At 47.6% G+C, this 12,742-nt stretch overlaps 1 protein-coding gene across 2 annotated transcripts in view; it reads left to right on the forward strand.

The window, feature by feature from the left end:
- The window catches only part of LOC136560835 (serine/threonine-protein phosphatase 2A regulatory subunit B'' subunit alpha-like), a 40,164-nt gene extending 29,414 nt beyond the window's left edge, over positions 1 to 10,750 (forward strand). Inside the window, exons 9-13 of one of the 2 annotated variants that reach the window (XM_066556900.1) lie at positions 76 to 165; positions 1,158 to 1,333; positions 1,785 to 1,903; positions 2,670 to 2,776; positions 6,979 to 10,750. In XM_066556900.1, the coding sequence (XP_066412997.1) occupies positions 76 to 165; positions 1,158 to 1,333; positions 1,785 to 1,903; positions 2,670 to 2,776; positions 6,979 to 7,069 (583 nt within the window). In that variant the 3' untranslated portion in view covers positions 7,070 to 10,750. Of the gene's footprint in view, positions 1 to 75; positions 166 to 1,157; positions 1,334 to 1,784; positions 1,904 to 2,669; positions 2,777 to 6,978 lie in introns of those variants that run through there. The other variant, XM_066556901.1, reaches the window with a different exon arrangement.
- The last annotated feature ends 1,992 nt before the right edge of the window (positions 10,751 to 12,742 follow it).

Genomic DNA, 12,742 nt, shown 5'->3' on the forward strand with positions numbered 1-12,742 from the left:
AATATCTTTGATGACATCTTGAGTGTTTAGGGGCCTGGTTATTTTTAATTATTCTTTTTCTGCTATGTCTTCTAGAGGCACTGAAGTTCAAAAGGAAGGGCGCATGAGTTATGCAGATTTTGTGTGGCTCCTGATTTCAGAGGAAGACAAAAGGAGTGCTACAAGGTGAGACTGATTTCTGTGTCTTAGTAAAATCATAGAAATGAGCAAATAAGATATGGAAACTTCTGTGACCTACCACTTTCTAAAAGAGACAGCAGCTCAGGGTCTGGAAGTTGTTAGGAAGAAAACATCTTACCGGTGACCATTGGTCAAATAATTTGTCTTTCTTGAGGAAAACTTGTGTAGAAGCAGAGTTTTCTTGTAATTTTAATGTGTTGGTAGTCACCAGTGCCTTTGTTGACCTCATACCATGAGGCACTGGCACTGGGCACTCGGCACTCACTCCTGAGGTGCTGGCAGCAGCTGGGCACATCCCTTCACAGGTGGAGTGGGTGTGTAAGGAGGGTTTGTGGGGAAACTTCACTGTGGCACTTTGTAAAACTGCCTGTGCCTGGTTTATACAGCCAGGCAGTATAAACTGAGGCAGTATAAACAGAGACTGCTGTGCAGGGGTGATCCAGGTGTGCACGTGAGTGTTAGCACCAGGGATCTTATGCATAACAAGAGAAGAAGAATCCAGAACTGCAGGCTTGGACCCTCCAGAGGAGAGGAGGGGTGTAGAGTGCAGCTGCCTGAGAGCTCTGCCTTGTGTATAAAGGAGCAAATGAGTGCATGCCACAGCTGCCTTGTCCCTCACCAGGGTCCCTGCAGTGTCCTGGGCTCAGAGCTGGCTCTATCAGCTCTTGCTGATGGGTCAGATAGAGACTCCCTGCCCTAGGTGAGCCCTCCTTGGGCTGCAGCACAGTGATCACTGGGTACAGGTGAGGCAGGTGCTGAGTGTGGCTGTGCTGCTCACAGCCATCAGGGAGACTAACAGGAGGTGCTTGGAGTGCTGGCCTGTGCCCTGACCCTTCCCAACGGGTCTTGTCATGCCTGGGTTTATGGCAGGCTGTGGCAGAAGAGCCTTGGGGGTGGGTAGGGAGAATGTGCAGTGCTGCAGTGTGTGCTGTGTGGATGTCCCAGAGCAGTGTGCAGTGTCCCTGCTGTGTCCCCAGCATCGAGTACTGGTTCCGCTGCATGGACCTGGACGGGGACGGCGTGCTGTCCATGTACGAGCTGGAATTCTTCTATGAGGAGCAGTGTGAGCGCATGGAGGTGATGGGCATAGAGCCACTGCCCTTCCAGGACCTGCTGTGCCAGATGCTGGACCTGGTTAAGCCAGAGAGGGAAGGTGAGTCCTGTTTAGGCAGAGCTTTCACTCCTTTCATTTGGGGGGGGTTGAGAAGGTAAAGCCATTGTGAAACCCATCTACAGGCAGAAGTTACTGCACATTGGGCCATGATATTGTGCATCTGGAAGGCTGAAATACTAAAACAAGAGAGCTTGTGAATTAACTGCCTGGGACTGAAGCAACAATTCTTGTGTGCTCCAGCTGTGGGATGTGCTGACAGCCTGCACTGTAAAATTGAACCATCCCCATTCACATGCCTTCATATTTCACATGAATGTCAAAGGCCTCCATATGTATGTGAGATTTAAGCTTAATTAACACACCCATCTATTGACTAATGTTAAAATCCTTGACTGACTTGGGAAGGAATTTTGTGCTTTTGAAGTCTACTGGTGTCACAATTAAAACCTTTGTAAGAACTCAGTAACAATCATGTGGGGTTTTTCTGTAGGAAGAGTAACCTTGCGAGACCTGAAGAGGTGCAGAATGGCTCATGTGTTCTTCAACACCTTCTTCAATTTAGAGAAATATCTGGACAATGAACAGAGGGATCCCTTTGCAGTGCAAAAGGTATAAATCACCTTTATTTCTAAATACAGAAATCTCACACTCATCTTTGGAGTGCTCCTCGATGTAGGGAAAATTCAACTGAATAAAAGAACACTTTTTTCACAAGTACAGCTCATGGATTGTCTCCTAGAAGCCTCTTATCTGTTCAAAGTACAGAAAAATGGAGGGGATGCCAAAACCAGCTTTGGTTCCCTCACAGTTATTTCCACTTAATCTGCAATAGAAACTTTGTGGTTCCATGATTCAAGGCTTAAATACATCCCAAGACAGAACCACTTTGCCTATTTGCTTAAACAGGATCATCATAAAAGCAGTCAAGTGGGACCGGGGGATAACTTGCTATCCCCATCTGTAGTAAATGGCAGAGGACCAGGTATTTATAGAGGTGATCCTGTAATCTTCTCTAAAACTTGCCCTGACTTGCCCTAACTGTGAAGAGTCCCTCAAAAGATCAGTTACAATGAACCTTTGATGGACAGATTTGAAACCACCAAGTTCTTCTGTCCTGTATGGAGAGCACAAACTGAGCTAGAGCACAGCAAGTGTGTGGTGGTTGCATTTCTGAAGTGGAGCAGATGCAGTTTGTTGGCACCTCCGGTCACATGCTGAGCTTTACAGACCCTGAGAGGTATCTTTTCATAGTCCTTTATATGCAGATGTTAAAACACTCCCAGATGGTTGTGACTTTCTCAGTTCAGGCAATTTTTGCCTGCCTGTTGCCATCCATTCCTTGCTAGCCCAGATGCTGACTGTGTGATCTCTTTAGGACATGGACAGCGAGAGCCCCGAGCCCTCAGACTGGGACAGGTACGCGGCTGAGGAGTACGAGATCCTGGTGGCCGAGGAGTCTGGGAATGAGCAGCTCCAGGAGGGGTGAGCAGGGGCCTGGCACTGCCCTGGGCACTGCCCTGGGCACACAGGGCTGCCTCCAGCTGGGCACTGCTGGGCCATGTGGAGTGGAGAGTGGGGTGAACACTGGGACTGGACTCTGGAGCACATGGGGCCCAGGACAGCTGCTCCTGCAGCAGCAGTGCAGTGGTGTTGGGGCGCAGCCACTTGGATCAGCTGCACACAGCTGGGAAGGGGGAAAAAAGGCAAAGCCTATTGCTTTTGGTCACCTTCTAAAAATAGAGATCAAATGACTTTTGCTGGTCTTGGCTGTGTATTGACCATGTCACACTGTCACATATTAGAAGCTGTAGCTCTGTTACATTTATTATACCTAGCAGAGACTTTCTTTAGTCCAACTTTGTCTATTAGTTTGTGCTCTTTGTAAATTATACTTCAATATTTTCATTCATTTACTAAGTTTGTTGAGACTTTTTTTTTTTTTTTTAATTTGGTTATTTCAATACCTACACTTAGGTTTTCAGCCTTCTGTAAGATTCTGGACAGACACACCAGCTATCTTTAGCCAGTGAATTTAGGGAGAGCAGTTGTTCTAGAACTTCTCTTTGGGCAAGGGCTTCCTGCAGATAAATGGAGACTCAGTCTAATCTTTCTTTAGATTTGTGTCTGTGTTGACATCTTCTTGGGAATATTTCTTTCAATCACCCAAAGAATGCTTCCCCTGTGTTAATCCTGCATGATTCAGGATTGCATCCAGTCTTAAGCAGTATTTATAGAGCCAGTAGAGTATTGAGAAAATTGCATCGTTTTCAGAACTTCCTACAATGGAAATTGCTTGGGATAACAGTAGCACCAACTAATTAGGCACAGAGATTTGCAAAGCTGTTGAGAGCTGTTCCCCTCTCTGCCTGTGTGTCCAAACAGCAACAGGCTGTTCCCTCAGCCCCTCTGAGCTGCCTGGCCTTTCTGTGGCCTTCACAATGGAAGATGAGGTAGGGCAGGATGGAAGATGAAATTGCTGCATTCCCTGCAGCTGCTTTGCAGCACCTGTGTCCTCAACACAGAAAAGAAACAGGAGGCTGCCATTAAAGCTTCATGCAGGACCATGAATTTGAATTCCCAAAGTCACCAAAACCAGGAGAAGAGTGACAGGTGATGTCAGATTTTTGACATTGGTCTGAAGCAGCTCTGTGTCTTCCTGCAAAGAGCATGTCAGCAACCTGGCTGCCAGCTTTTAGGAGCCCCTGAAAAGCTCTGTAGTCATGGCAGCAGGATTAGATCTCATTTGTGGAGCATAGCAACAGACCACGAAGGAAAAAAGAAAGGAAAAAGAAAAACAAAGAGCTGGATGCCCAGACAAATTGGCCAGAAAGAGCCATTGAGTTTTTGCACATACATTATTTCTGCTGTGTTTTGAGGATGACAGAAGCAGGGAGTGGGGACAGAACCAAGACAATTCCTGGTGAGCTCTGGGAGACTGGAAGATTTCTGGCTAAGTTAGCTGGCAGAACATGAAATATGGTCCTTGTCTTATGAATACATTTGAAAACAACCATCAATCAGCAATCACAGATGCATTAATGAGTGTGTCCCACTTCTGTGATTAGCCCTGTCCCTGCTTCTCTGGAAGGAAAGTTTCTAAAGCCAGTCAGTCTAAAGCTGGCTGAGGCATGCCCAGGAGAGAGCCCTGCTCCCAGAGTGGGAATCTCATCAAGGCAGTGGATACTCCCAGCATCCACAGATACTTCCAGGGTGCTGGACTCCATTGAGAGCTGCACTCACCAATAATTAGAGGAAGGTCTTGTCATGCTCGAGACAGCAATAAAGCATCACATTTCACTGGAAGCCTCAGCTGGTCTGAGCTCTTCTGAGCCAGGCTCTGCTCTCTGACCTGTGTGGGACTCCACAGAGAGAGGCTGTCCCTGGGGAATGGATACTCCCATTGCTCTCTGGAGGTAGCACCAACAGCTGGCTCTGGCCAGCACAAGCCTTTGATGCAGATACAAGCCTTGGTTTTGCAGCAGGCCAAGCCTTCCCTGCAGGGCAGGGCAGCACTGCTTGGTTCTTATCCCAGAACCCAGCCTCAGGCAGCTGATGGACATGGAAACCATCATTGCCTTCAGGGAAAGAGATCTTTCTACATGGGAAGGAAAAGAAAGAGGGAGAGCATCTTTCATCAGCTGCTGGTGGGAAAATGTCCCCTGAGCAACAGGGAGGCAGGGCACAATGCAGAGCATCCTGCTCAGAGTGGAGAGGGGGGACAGAGGCAGAGGATCAGAGGATGTTGCTTTAGGCAGCTTAGACCATTGTTCTTGTCTCCCTCCAGTTGTCTGATGGCTCAACTGCTCCACTCCCAGAGCCCAGCAGTGTGAGGAAGGCAAAGGGGCAACAAGGGCATCGTTGAACCACCCAGAGCCAAAACGTGTGTTTGCCAGAAGGAAGGGCAAAGAATTCCCTGGAGTAATTTCCCTCCTCTGAACAACCTAGAGTTGCCACAGTTGAGTCTTAAGGAATGGGTATTGAACCTACACAAGGCCATATTTGTTTTCATGGGACTGAAGTTCTGAAACTGGCCTGGGAGGAGAGCAAGGAGTGAGTGCCTTTAGTGATAATCTTGTTCAAAAGCATCCCAGAGATGCTCCTTAGCTATAAAGCTGGAAAGCATTTATTCCAGGATGGGAAAGGCAGGCACTGTTGAGCCTTAAGGAGCACAGCAGTGCAGTGGAAAAGTGTAAGAATAAAGGACAGTGGGAAGTCCCTTTGGAAGCAGACATGAGAGGGTTTAGTGCAGAAGCAAACCTGGAGAAAAAGATTATAGCTCCAGCTGCACATTCCCCTGGTGCCTGTGCAATGCAGGGAAGAAGTCATGTTCCATTTGTAGGAGAGAAAGGGACAAGGCTAACAGAAGGTGGTAGAATTGGAGGAAAAGGAGATAAAAAAGGAACATTCTAAGAACAGCATTCAAATGGAAATACAAAGTTTTCTTCAGCTGCATCTTTTAAAGCAAGGAGAGATTAGAGAAGCTGAGGCACCTGCAAACATTCCCAATCCATTCCTGGTGGGAGAGGCAGGGCAGCACAGCCCCCACAGGCACCATTGAGGCAGGAAGGGTGCAAATTGCACATATTTTGGCAACCTTGCACACGTGGTCAGAAGAGGTTTGGTGCAGGATCCAGACCAGACCATTGTTTCTCTTCTCCTACTTATGCAGGAATCCTGAAGGTGGCAGAATTACTAAGCAGGTGCTTTCCTTATGGAAGAGAGGACAGTTCTCCAGGAAGGTCTGGGCTGGTCTCCCTGCACACAGGGAGCATCCTGCCTACAGCAGGACAGACCCTGACAGCCTCCCAAGGGTTTGCTGTGTCTGCATATGGGTCAGCCAAGGAAAAAACACCACAGGAAGGGGTGGACCATTCCTTCCTGGCACATCCATGCTGGGCTATCAAAGGAGTTCACCTTTTTGCAGCCCAGTTTACCACTGAACATGAGATCCATTCCTGTCCTGGCCATTGGAGCACCTGCTCCAGCATTTCCTTTGTGAGCAACCTTGCTTTAGAACAAAAGGAAGAACTTTAATTTTTTGGGAGCCCTGCAAAACTAACCCATAGTATGCTGTGACTGAAGGGAAACATCTTAAAAGCATCATTCCTTGGGACTAGGAATGGGCTGAGAGCCCCAGAGCCAGAGCCTGTGCTGCAGGGCATGGAATCCAACCAGCCTGGATAGTGTAGCTGGAGCTGGGAATTCCCAGCAAACCTCCTTGGACCATAAATACTCAATCCTGGGTATCAAACTTCCAGCTGAGGGAGAGAGGAACATGAAAGTGTGGCCACAATTGTTCTGTGTCTGTCAAAACACACCTCAGCCAGAAGATGCTTTGAACCAGGTGTTTCTGAGCCAAGGCTCCTCTGGGGCTGTGGCTGGATGAATTTATTTCTACACTGAACTACTGAGGCTCTGGAAGTTCCTGACAGTTGTTACTGAAGCTGGATTCAGATTTTCTAGTGCTGAGCACCAGTGAGAGGAGGCTGGATGGGAGCACAGATCCATGGCTGCTGTCAGAGTTCTGGTGACTCCCACCCTCTTCCCCATGCCTCAGGAATCTCCTCCTCAAGGTTCACCTCTCACATGCTCCTGCCTTTTAGCCAGCTGACTTAGTAGCCACTGAAATAACAGCCTGGAAAACCAAAATACAGCTTTTAAAGACACACCTTTTGTCTTTGCAGATCATGTGAAGATGACTATGACACAGATGAAGTCTTACCTCCCCCTGAAACTGGAGAAAAGTCAGACAAGCTAATTATCTCAGATCTCTGAGCTTAGAGGAATGGAAGACAGCCCATGTCTTTCAAACTGGATAGCATTCAGTCCCAAGGCACTTGGGGGTTTTCCTTAAATCTGTCATTGGAACAATGTGCTTTATTTTGTACACTGAAACTTGAGACCCCTTTTTGTCTTCCTGTGTAATTGCAATAAGGTAATTTCTATGAAAAGGCTTTTTACAATGTGTTATCATGCACACTCCTGAAAATGGTGATTGCACCTTGTTTCATTTCTATATAAATTCTGTTATGTCCCCAGATGTGCAATAAATGCCAGCAGCTAATGATTACCTGTAACAGCTGGATGCAACATCTATAGTGGTCGTTTCTCAGTTCTGTCCTGTGCCACTCTGTCCCCTTGGCTTTATACCAGGAGTGACAAAAGAGCTGCCAAATTAACTTAAATGTGTGTCTAGAAATCTTTTAGAACACAGGTCACTGTGAAGTTCTTTTTTTCCTTCCTGTCCTGGAAACAAAAGGAATGTGCCTGCACAGAGGGAGAGTGAAGTCCCTTTGTGCTTTGTCCCCAGGCTCGTTCCCTGGGCTGTTTCACTGCTGTGGATCTGTGAGCAGTTTCAGCACTACACCACATCAGCTTCTCCTGGAATCTGAGACAGAGTTACCTGTTCTAGTCCTGTGTCCCCTCCTGTGCTGACCTGCCTCTAGCCAGAGCTTTGTCTGTGTAGATTTCTACTTTGTGGAAGCATTTTGCAGAGTATTTACAGCAAATACAGCTCTCTGCTGTTCAGCTGCTGCGCCTGATGTGCACCACTTCCGTCCACTCCTGTGTTCTCCTCCTCACCTGTAGCCTTCTTGAACCTGTAGCCAAGAGACTAAGCTGAGATAATGAAGAAAAAAACCAACCCCCTCTATTAACTAGTAAAGGCATTAGTCTGTATTATTGCCAAAATTAATTTTTCTCCCAGGCTCAGGGAGGAAATGCTGTAACTAATGAATTCTTGCTTTAAGTGCAAAATTAAACCAACTTTCCCCTTAGAATCACAAGTGATATCATCACTGCTGCTGCAGCTGGCTCTCCTGGCCAGCAGGAACTGTGGTTCAGCACAGGGGTGATTAGAACAAATTCTTCATTTTAGCCCTCATCTATGTACAAGCAGTTCTGGGCTTTACCTTCTCAGCTGGGACAGGTCTGAGCCCTCCCAGCTGTGCCCAGTCTCTAATGCTGGGTTGCTGGGTGTGCCCTGTATCTCCTGGAGAGCCTCGGGCTGTGCCTCCTGCTGGAATTCCTGGGAGCTGCCTGCCCCTGTTCCCAGCAGGCTCCTGCTGCCCTCCCTGGGGCAGAGCAGCCCGGGCACTGCAGGACTGTGTGTCCCTACGGACAGGAGGGGACTGCATCCCTTCGGTTCCTGCAGGGGTCACTATCCAAGTGAGGAATGGGCTGATCACTCACTCCAGTGCACTCTGGGCTTTTCAGGAGCCTCTGAAGCCCAGGCCTGGCTGCCCCTGCCCAGGGGGATGTGCTGCTGCCTCCCTGGGGGCAGAACTCTCCCACCATCAAACTCGGGAAGTGAGAAAAGGTTTCAGCTGAACTGAGCAGATGCATACACACCCCTGGATCCTGGACTTGGTATTTGGGAAACTTCTGGATGCCCACACTGTTAGCAAAGGCCCTGCCAGGTGACCTGCATCCCATAGTTACAGATGAAGCAGGGAGCACCCTGTCCAAACCAGGACAAGCCCCTGGAATGCAGCAAGCACACAGCGTGTCTGGATCCCAGCTCCATCACTGCCATAACCTCAAAGGGAAAACCTGCCCTGGAGTGATTCCACAACTGCCCAAATACAGAACCACCAAGGAACTGACTGCAGGAATGGACACAGGATCAAGGTCCCACAGCTGCTGCTTGGAACCAGCTCCAGCCACGTTTTCCTGAGAGGAACCTGAGCACAGCAGGAGTTTACCTTTCCCTCACTGCCATGGTCCAGAGGGCCCTTTCAGTTTGATGTCCTTTTACATCTCTCCAAGGACTAAGATTCCTCAAAAGGAACAAGTACCTGACCCCATTCTGGGCTGAAATGGAGCCCTCATGGTGCCCCAGCAGCAGCAGTACTGCACTGGCTCGTTTGCCAGTTCTGGAAAGCCTCAGTCACCCACCACGTCAGGGTCTTTATTCAGGGCTTTTTGCAGAGGGACTTTAATTCAACCCATCCCTGAATTCAGGCTCACACCTCACACCACACCAGCCTGAACTGATGCCTTTCTTTGCAGAAGTCAGAACCCAGAGTCTGGTGAAACTCACCAGCTGCCTTCCAAAGGTTTGGCTCAATAAATGGAGACAGGAAGCTGAGAGCTGCTCTGCTGAGCCCAAACCCAGCCCCTCTCTCCTACAGACAGACACCCAGTACTGCTACAACAACATAGACCCAATCCATGCTTTCTGGTCAGTCAACACAAGCTAATCCAAAAAATCCTCCAATTTACAGCAAATATTTTGCATTCTGTGTGAATAGGACAAGCTGTAGAAGCCACTGTTACTGTGGTGGCAATGCAGAATCTGTAGTAATATTCCAGGAATGGAAATCCATTCTCTGTCCCTAAAGTACTTGAAAATAACCACAATTCAGCAGGCACACGTGCATTAACAGAAGGTGTTCTACACCCCATCTGTGACACAGCCCTGTCCCCAGCTGCTCTGGATGGAAGGTTTGTAACTCTGCAGCATTTAAGTGAGGTAAATTTCCTGTCCTACTTCTTTGCTTTTTTCTGAGATAGTCAAGGGTGCTTGTGTCCAGCCAGAAGAGCTGCTCAGCTGCAGTGAAGCAGCCCCAGAATTCCTGCCCAAAAGATTTGCAGGAGTCCCTTGGCTCTGGCTCTGCCTCCTGACTCCATGTCAGTGCCACTTCAGATGCTGCATCCTGGGAAAGATTCATCCTGCATTGTTCAGTACACATCCAGCTCACACTGAAGGCTTTTTAGGAAAAAGCCTAAAAAAGCCTACTACAAGTAGTCAGAAAAGTGAGTAAAATTCAGTTTTGCATGATAAAAATAGGATTGTGCTTATTTGTTCTCTCTAGTTTGCCTTTGTCTAGCAAAATGAAGCCCTGTGTTCTCACAAACCCCTTGTTTTTTACTGTTGTATCACAAACAGTAATACAACTGTTTGGGATTGTATTGTATCATAAATATTTTCTCTCTGCAGTACTGAGGTGGGAGGTATGGCTCAATATTACGGCTGGAATGGTACTGGTTGGATTTTTTCTCAGTAGTGCTTGCTGCATCCCAGTTTTTGGCAGTGAACCCTGGGCACTGCTCCAGCTCCCCTCCTGCCTCTGAGGGGCAAGTGCTGCAGAACAGACATGGGCAGCAGAAGAGGGATTCCAAAGCCTTCCTGCTCTCCTGAACCGAGGATTTAATGAAGCTGACTCAAGACACTCTAACCAAGGTACTGGGCTTAGTTTCTAAAACAAAACAGTCCTGAAAGATCACTGAACTAGCACTGTAACAGTATGGATTTGGAGTCTCTAGATCAGTATCTTAGCTCTATGCAACCAAAACTGAACCTCAGTGATGAGCAGGAGCTACTGTAAGAAAAACATAAACAGAGCTTCCCCGTGTGCTCATCTTCTCACTGTATCACTGGGTGAGGGGGTTAGAAACTGAATATTTAATAATAATAATAAAGGTTCTCATACTTTGTAAAAGTAGATTTGGATACATTTTGTGGTGGCATGGTTTGATCTTTGTATTTTTACTTTATATTTTCTTCTTTTTTGGCAAATAAAAGACTTTTGAATTTAAAAAGGAAAACCTGTCTTGGTGGTGGGGTAGAGTGTTACTGCTCACTTCATCTGCAGCTGCTGTGCCAAACCCTCCTTCCCTGCTGTGGTGAGTTCACACCACCCAGGTACCTGCAAGCAAATGCCTTCCAAAGCCAAAATTCCAGGTTTTCTTCTCAAAAAGACTGGGATAAAGCAATCTGACCACTTACCTCACTCATATCTGTGGTCTCAATGTGGAGCACTGTCCCTATGATGACTTAACAAAACATCCAACTCTCTCATTTCAACCTGTCAAAAAAAAAAAAAAAAAAGAGATATCTCATGGATCTTTTGCAAGTGGAATGAACAAGAAAAAAAAAGAAGAAAGAAATATAACGAAAGGGAAAACTAGTAATGCCTTTTCTAATTTACCTATATGCAAATGCTCAAGCAGAGTTTGTGCAGTGTGTTGTTCTTGTATTGCTTCACCAGGGAGTGCCTAAATGTGTCTATAGAACAGCCACTTTTTGGTGAGTTTCTTTAGGGTATCAAAAGCACTTCAACTTCTAAATTTAAATAGTTAAGACCAAAGATCTGCCTGTGATATTCTTGGTAGTACTGGAAGCAGCATCACCTACCTTTCAGAGGGGATTTCCTCAGCTGTGCCACACACTTGGAATGATCCTTTACAAGGGTGCTTGTTTGCATCCTTTCAGTTCTCCAATTTAGCAATCAAAAATCCTTTTCTAACTGATTTGCATAGAATTTAAATAAGAATTATCTGGGGAGGGGGTGCTTCTTGCATGCAGTAAAAAATGTTTCTGTGCTGGGTCTCACTAGAACCTCTGCACCATCCCTGTGCCACAGCTGTGGGATCTGTTCCTTGAAGCTCTGGGAGTTTCACAGAGGGAGCAGCTCCCTGCTGTGCCAGAAGTACCTGCCTTGGCAAACAGGATTTTCAGGTTTATTCTCTGTAACTCTGCAGGTTCTTCTGCCACCACCGAATGCTGGGGCTGGCAGGGGCAGTCCCAGGCTGTGCTGAAGGCACCAAGGGCAGCTGTTCCCTGGTAAAGTTTTCAGCTCCCATGCAAGGGAAGAACATCTGCAGGGAGAGGCTGCTGTGCCCCAGTGCCCCTGGCTCTGCACGGTGCTCAGACAAGGCAGGGAGGGAGAACAGCTCCTGCTGGGAGAGCCACAAGGTAACACATCCAGTGGGTAATGTTTTGTCTCCCCCCTCCTCTGGGATTTAATCCCAGACCCTGGTTTAATGTAGGATTGTTAAAGTTGGAAAAGACCCCCATGATCACCAAATCCAACCTTTGAGAGCTCCACCCTGCCCTCTAAGCTCTGTCACCAATGGCCACATTGACTTGTGTGTCTGAACGTTTTTTAACATGTCCTAATGCGTGATACCTGGGAAGAGCCTTTCCATTCCACTGGGAAGCACAGAGGGCTTCTCCTCCTTGTTCAGAACTATGTTCAGATCTGGATGGTCAGAAGCACTGGATTTTGTACCACTACACGTGACCAAAAACTGCTTTTTCTTTTTGACTCTGCTCTACAAATTACAAGCTTTAATAAAGTTTGGCAGTTAATCCCTGCCTTCAAGGGGATTGGGAAGAAAACTGGAATACCACACACTTCCTCTATAAGAAATGCCCAAGCAGCTCCCTCTGTGCTAATGCTGAGAACAGCTCCCCAGATCCAAAGCCTTGCAGGAGGAACACCGGGAATTCCGGGCAGCCCAGCTGGGGCCAGGCTGGAGCTCAAATAATCACTGAGCTGCACCCACCAGTGACTCTCCAGCTCCTGGGGATGGGCAGCAGGGACAAGTCCCTCTTGGGCTGTGCTGGACTGCTTCTCACCCTGCTCTCTGCCCAAGCCAAGGCAGGAAGGCCCCAAACCAGGAAGCTGCTGTGGAAGGAATGCTCTCCCAACTGGAGCTGCT

This window comes from Molothrus aeneus, chromosome 10, assembly GCF_037042795.1.
Source record: "Molothrus aeneus isolate 106 chromosome 10, BPBGC_Maene_1.0, whole genome shotgun sequence".
Classification (NCBI taxonomy): Eukaryota; Metazoa; Chordata; class Aves; order Passeriformes; family Icteridae; genus Molothrus; species Molothrus aeneus.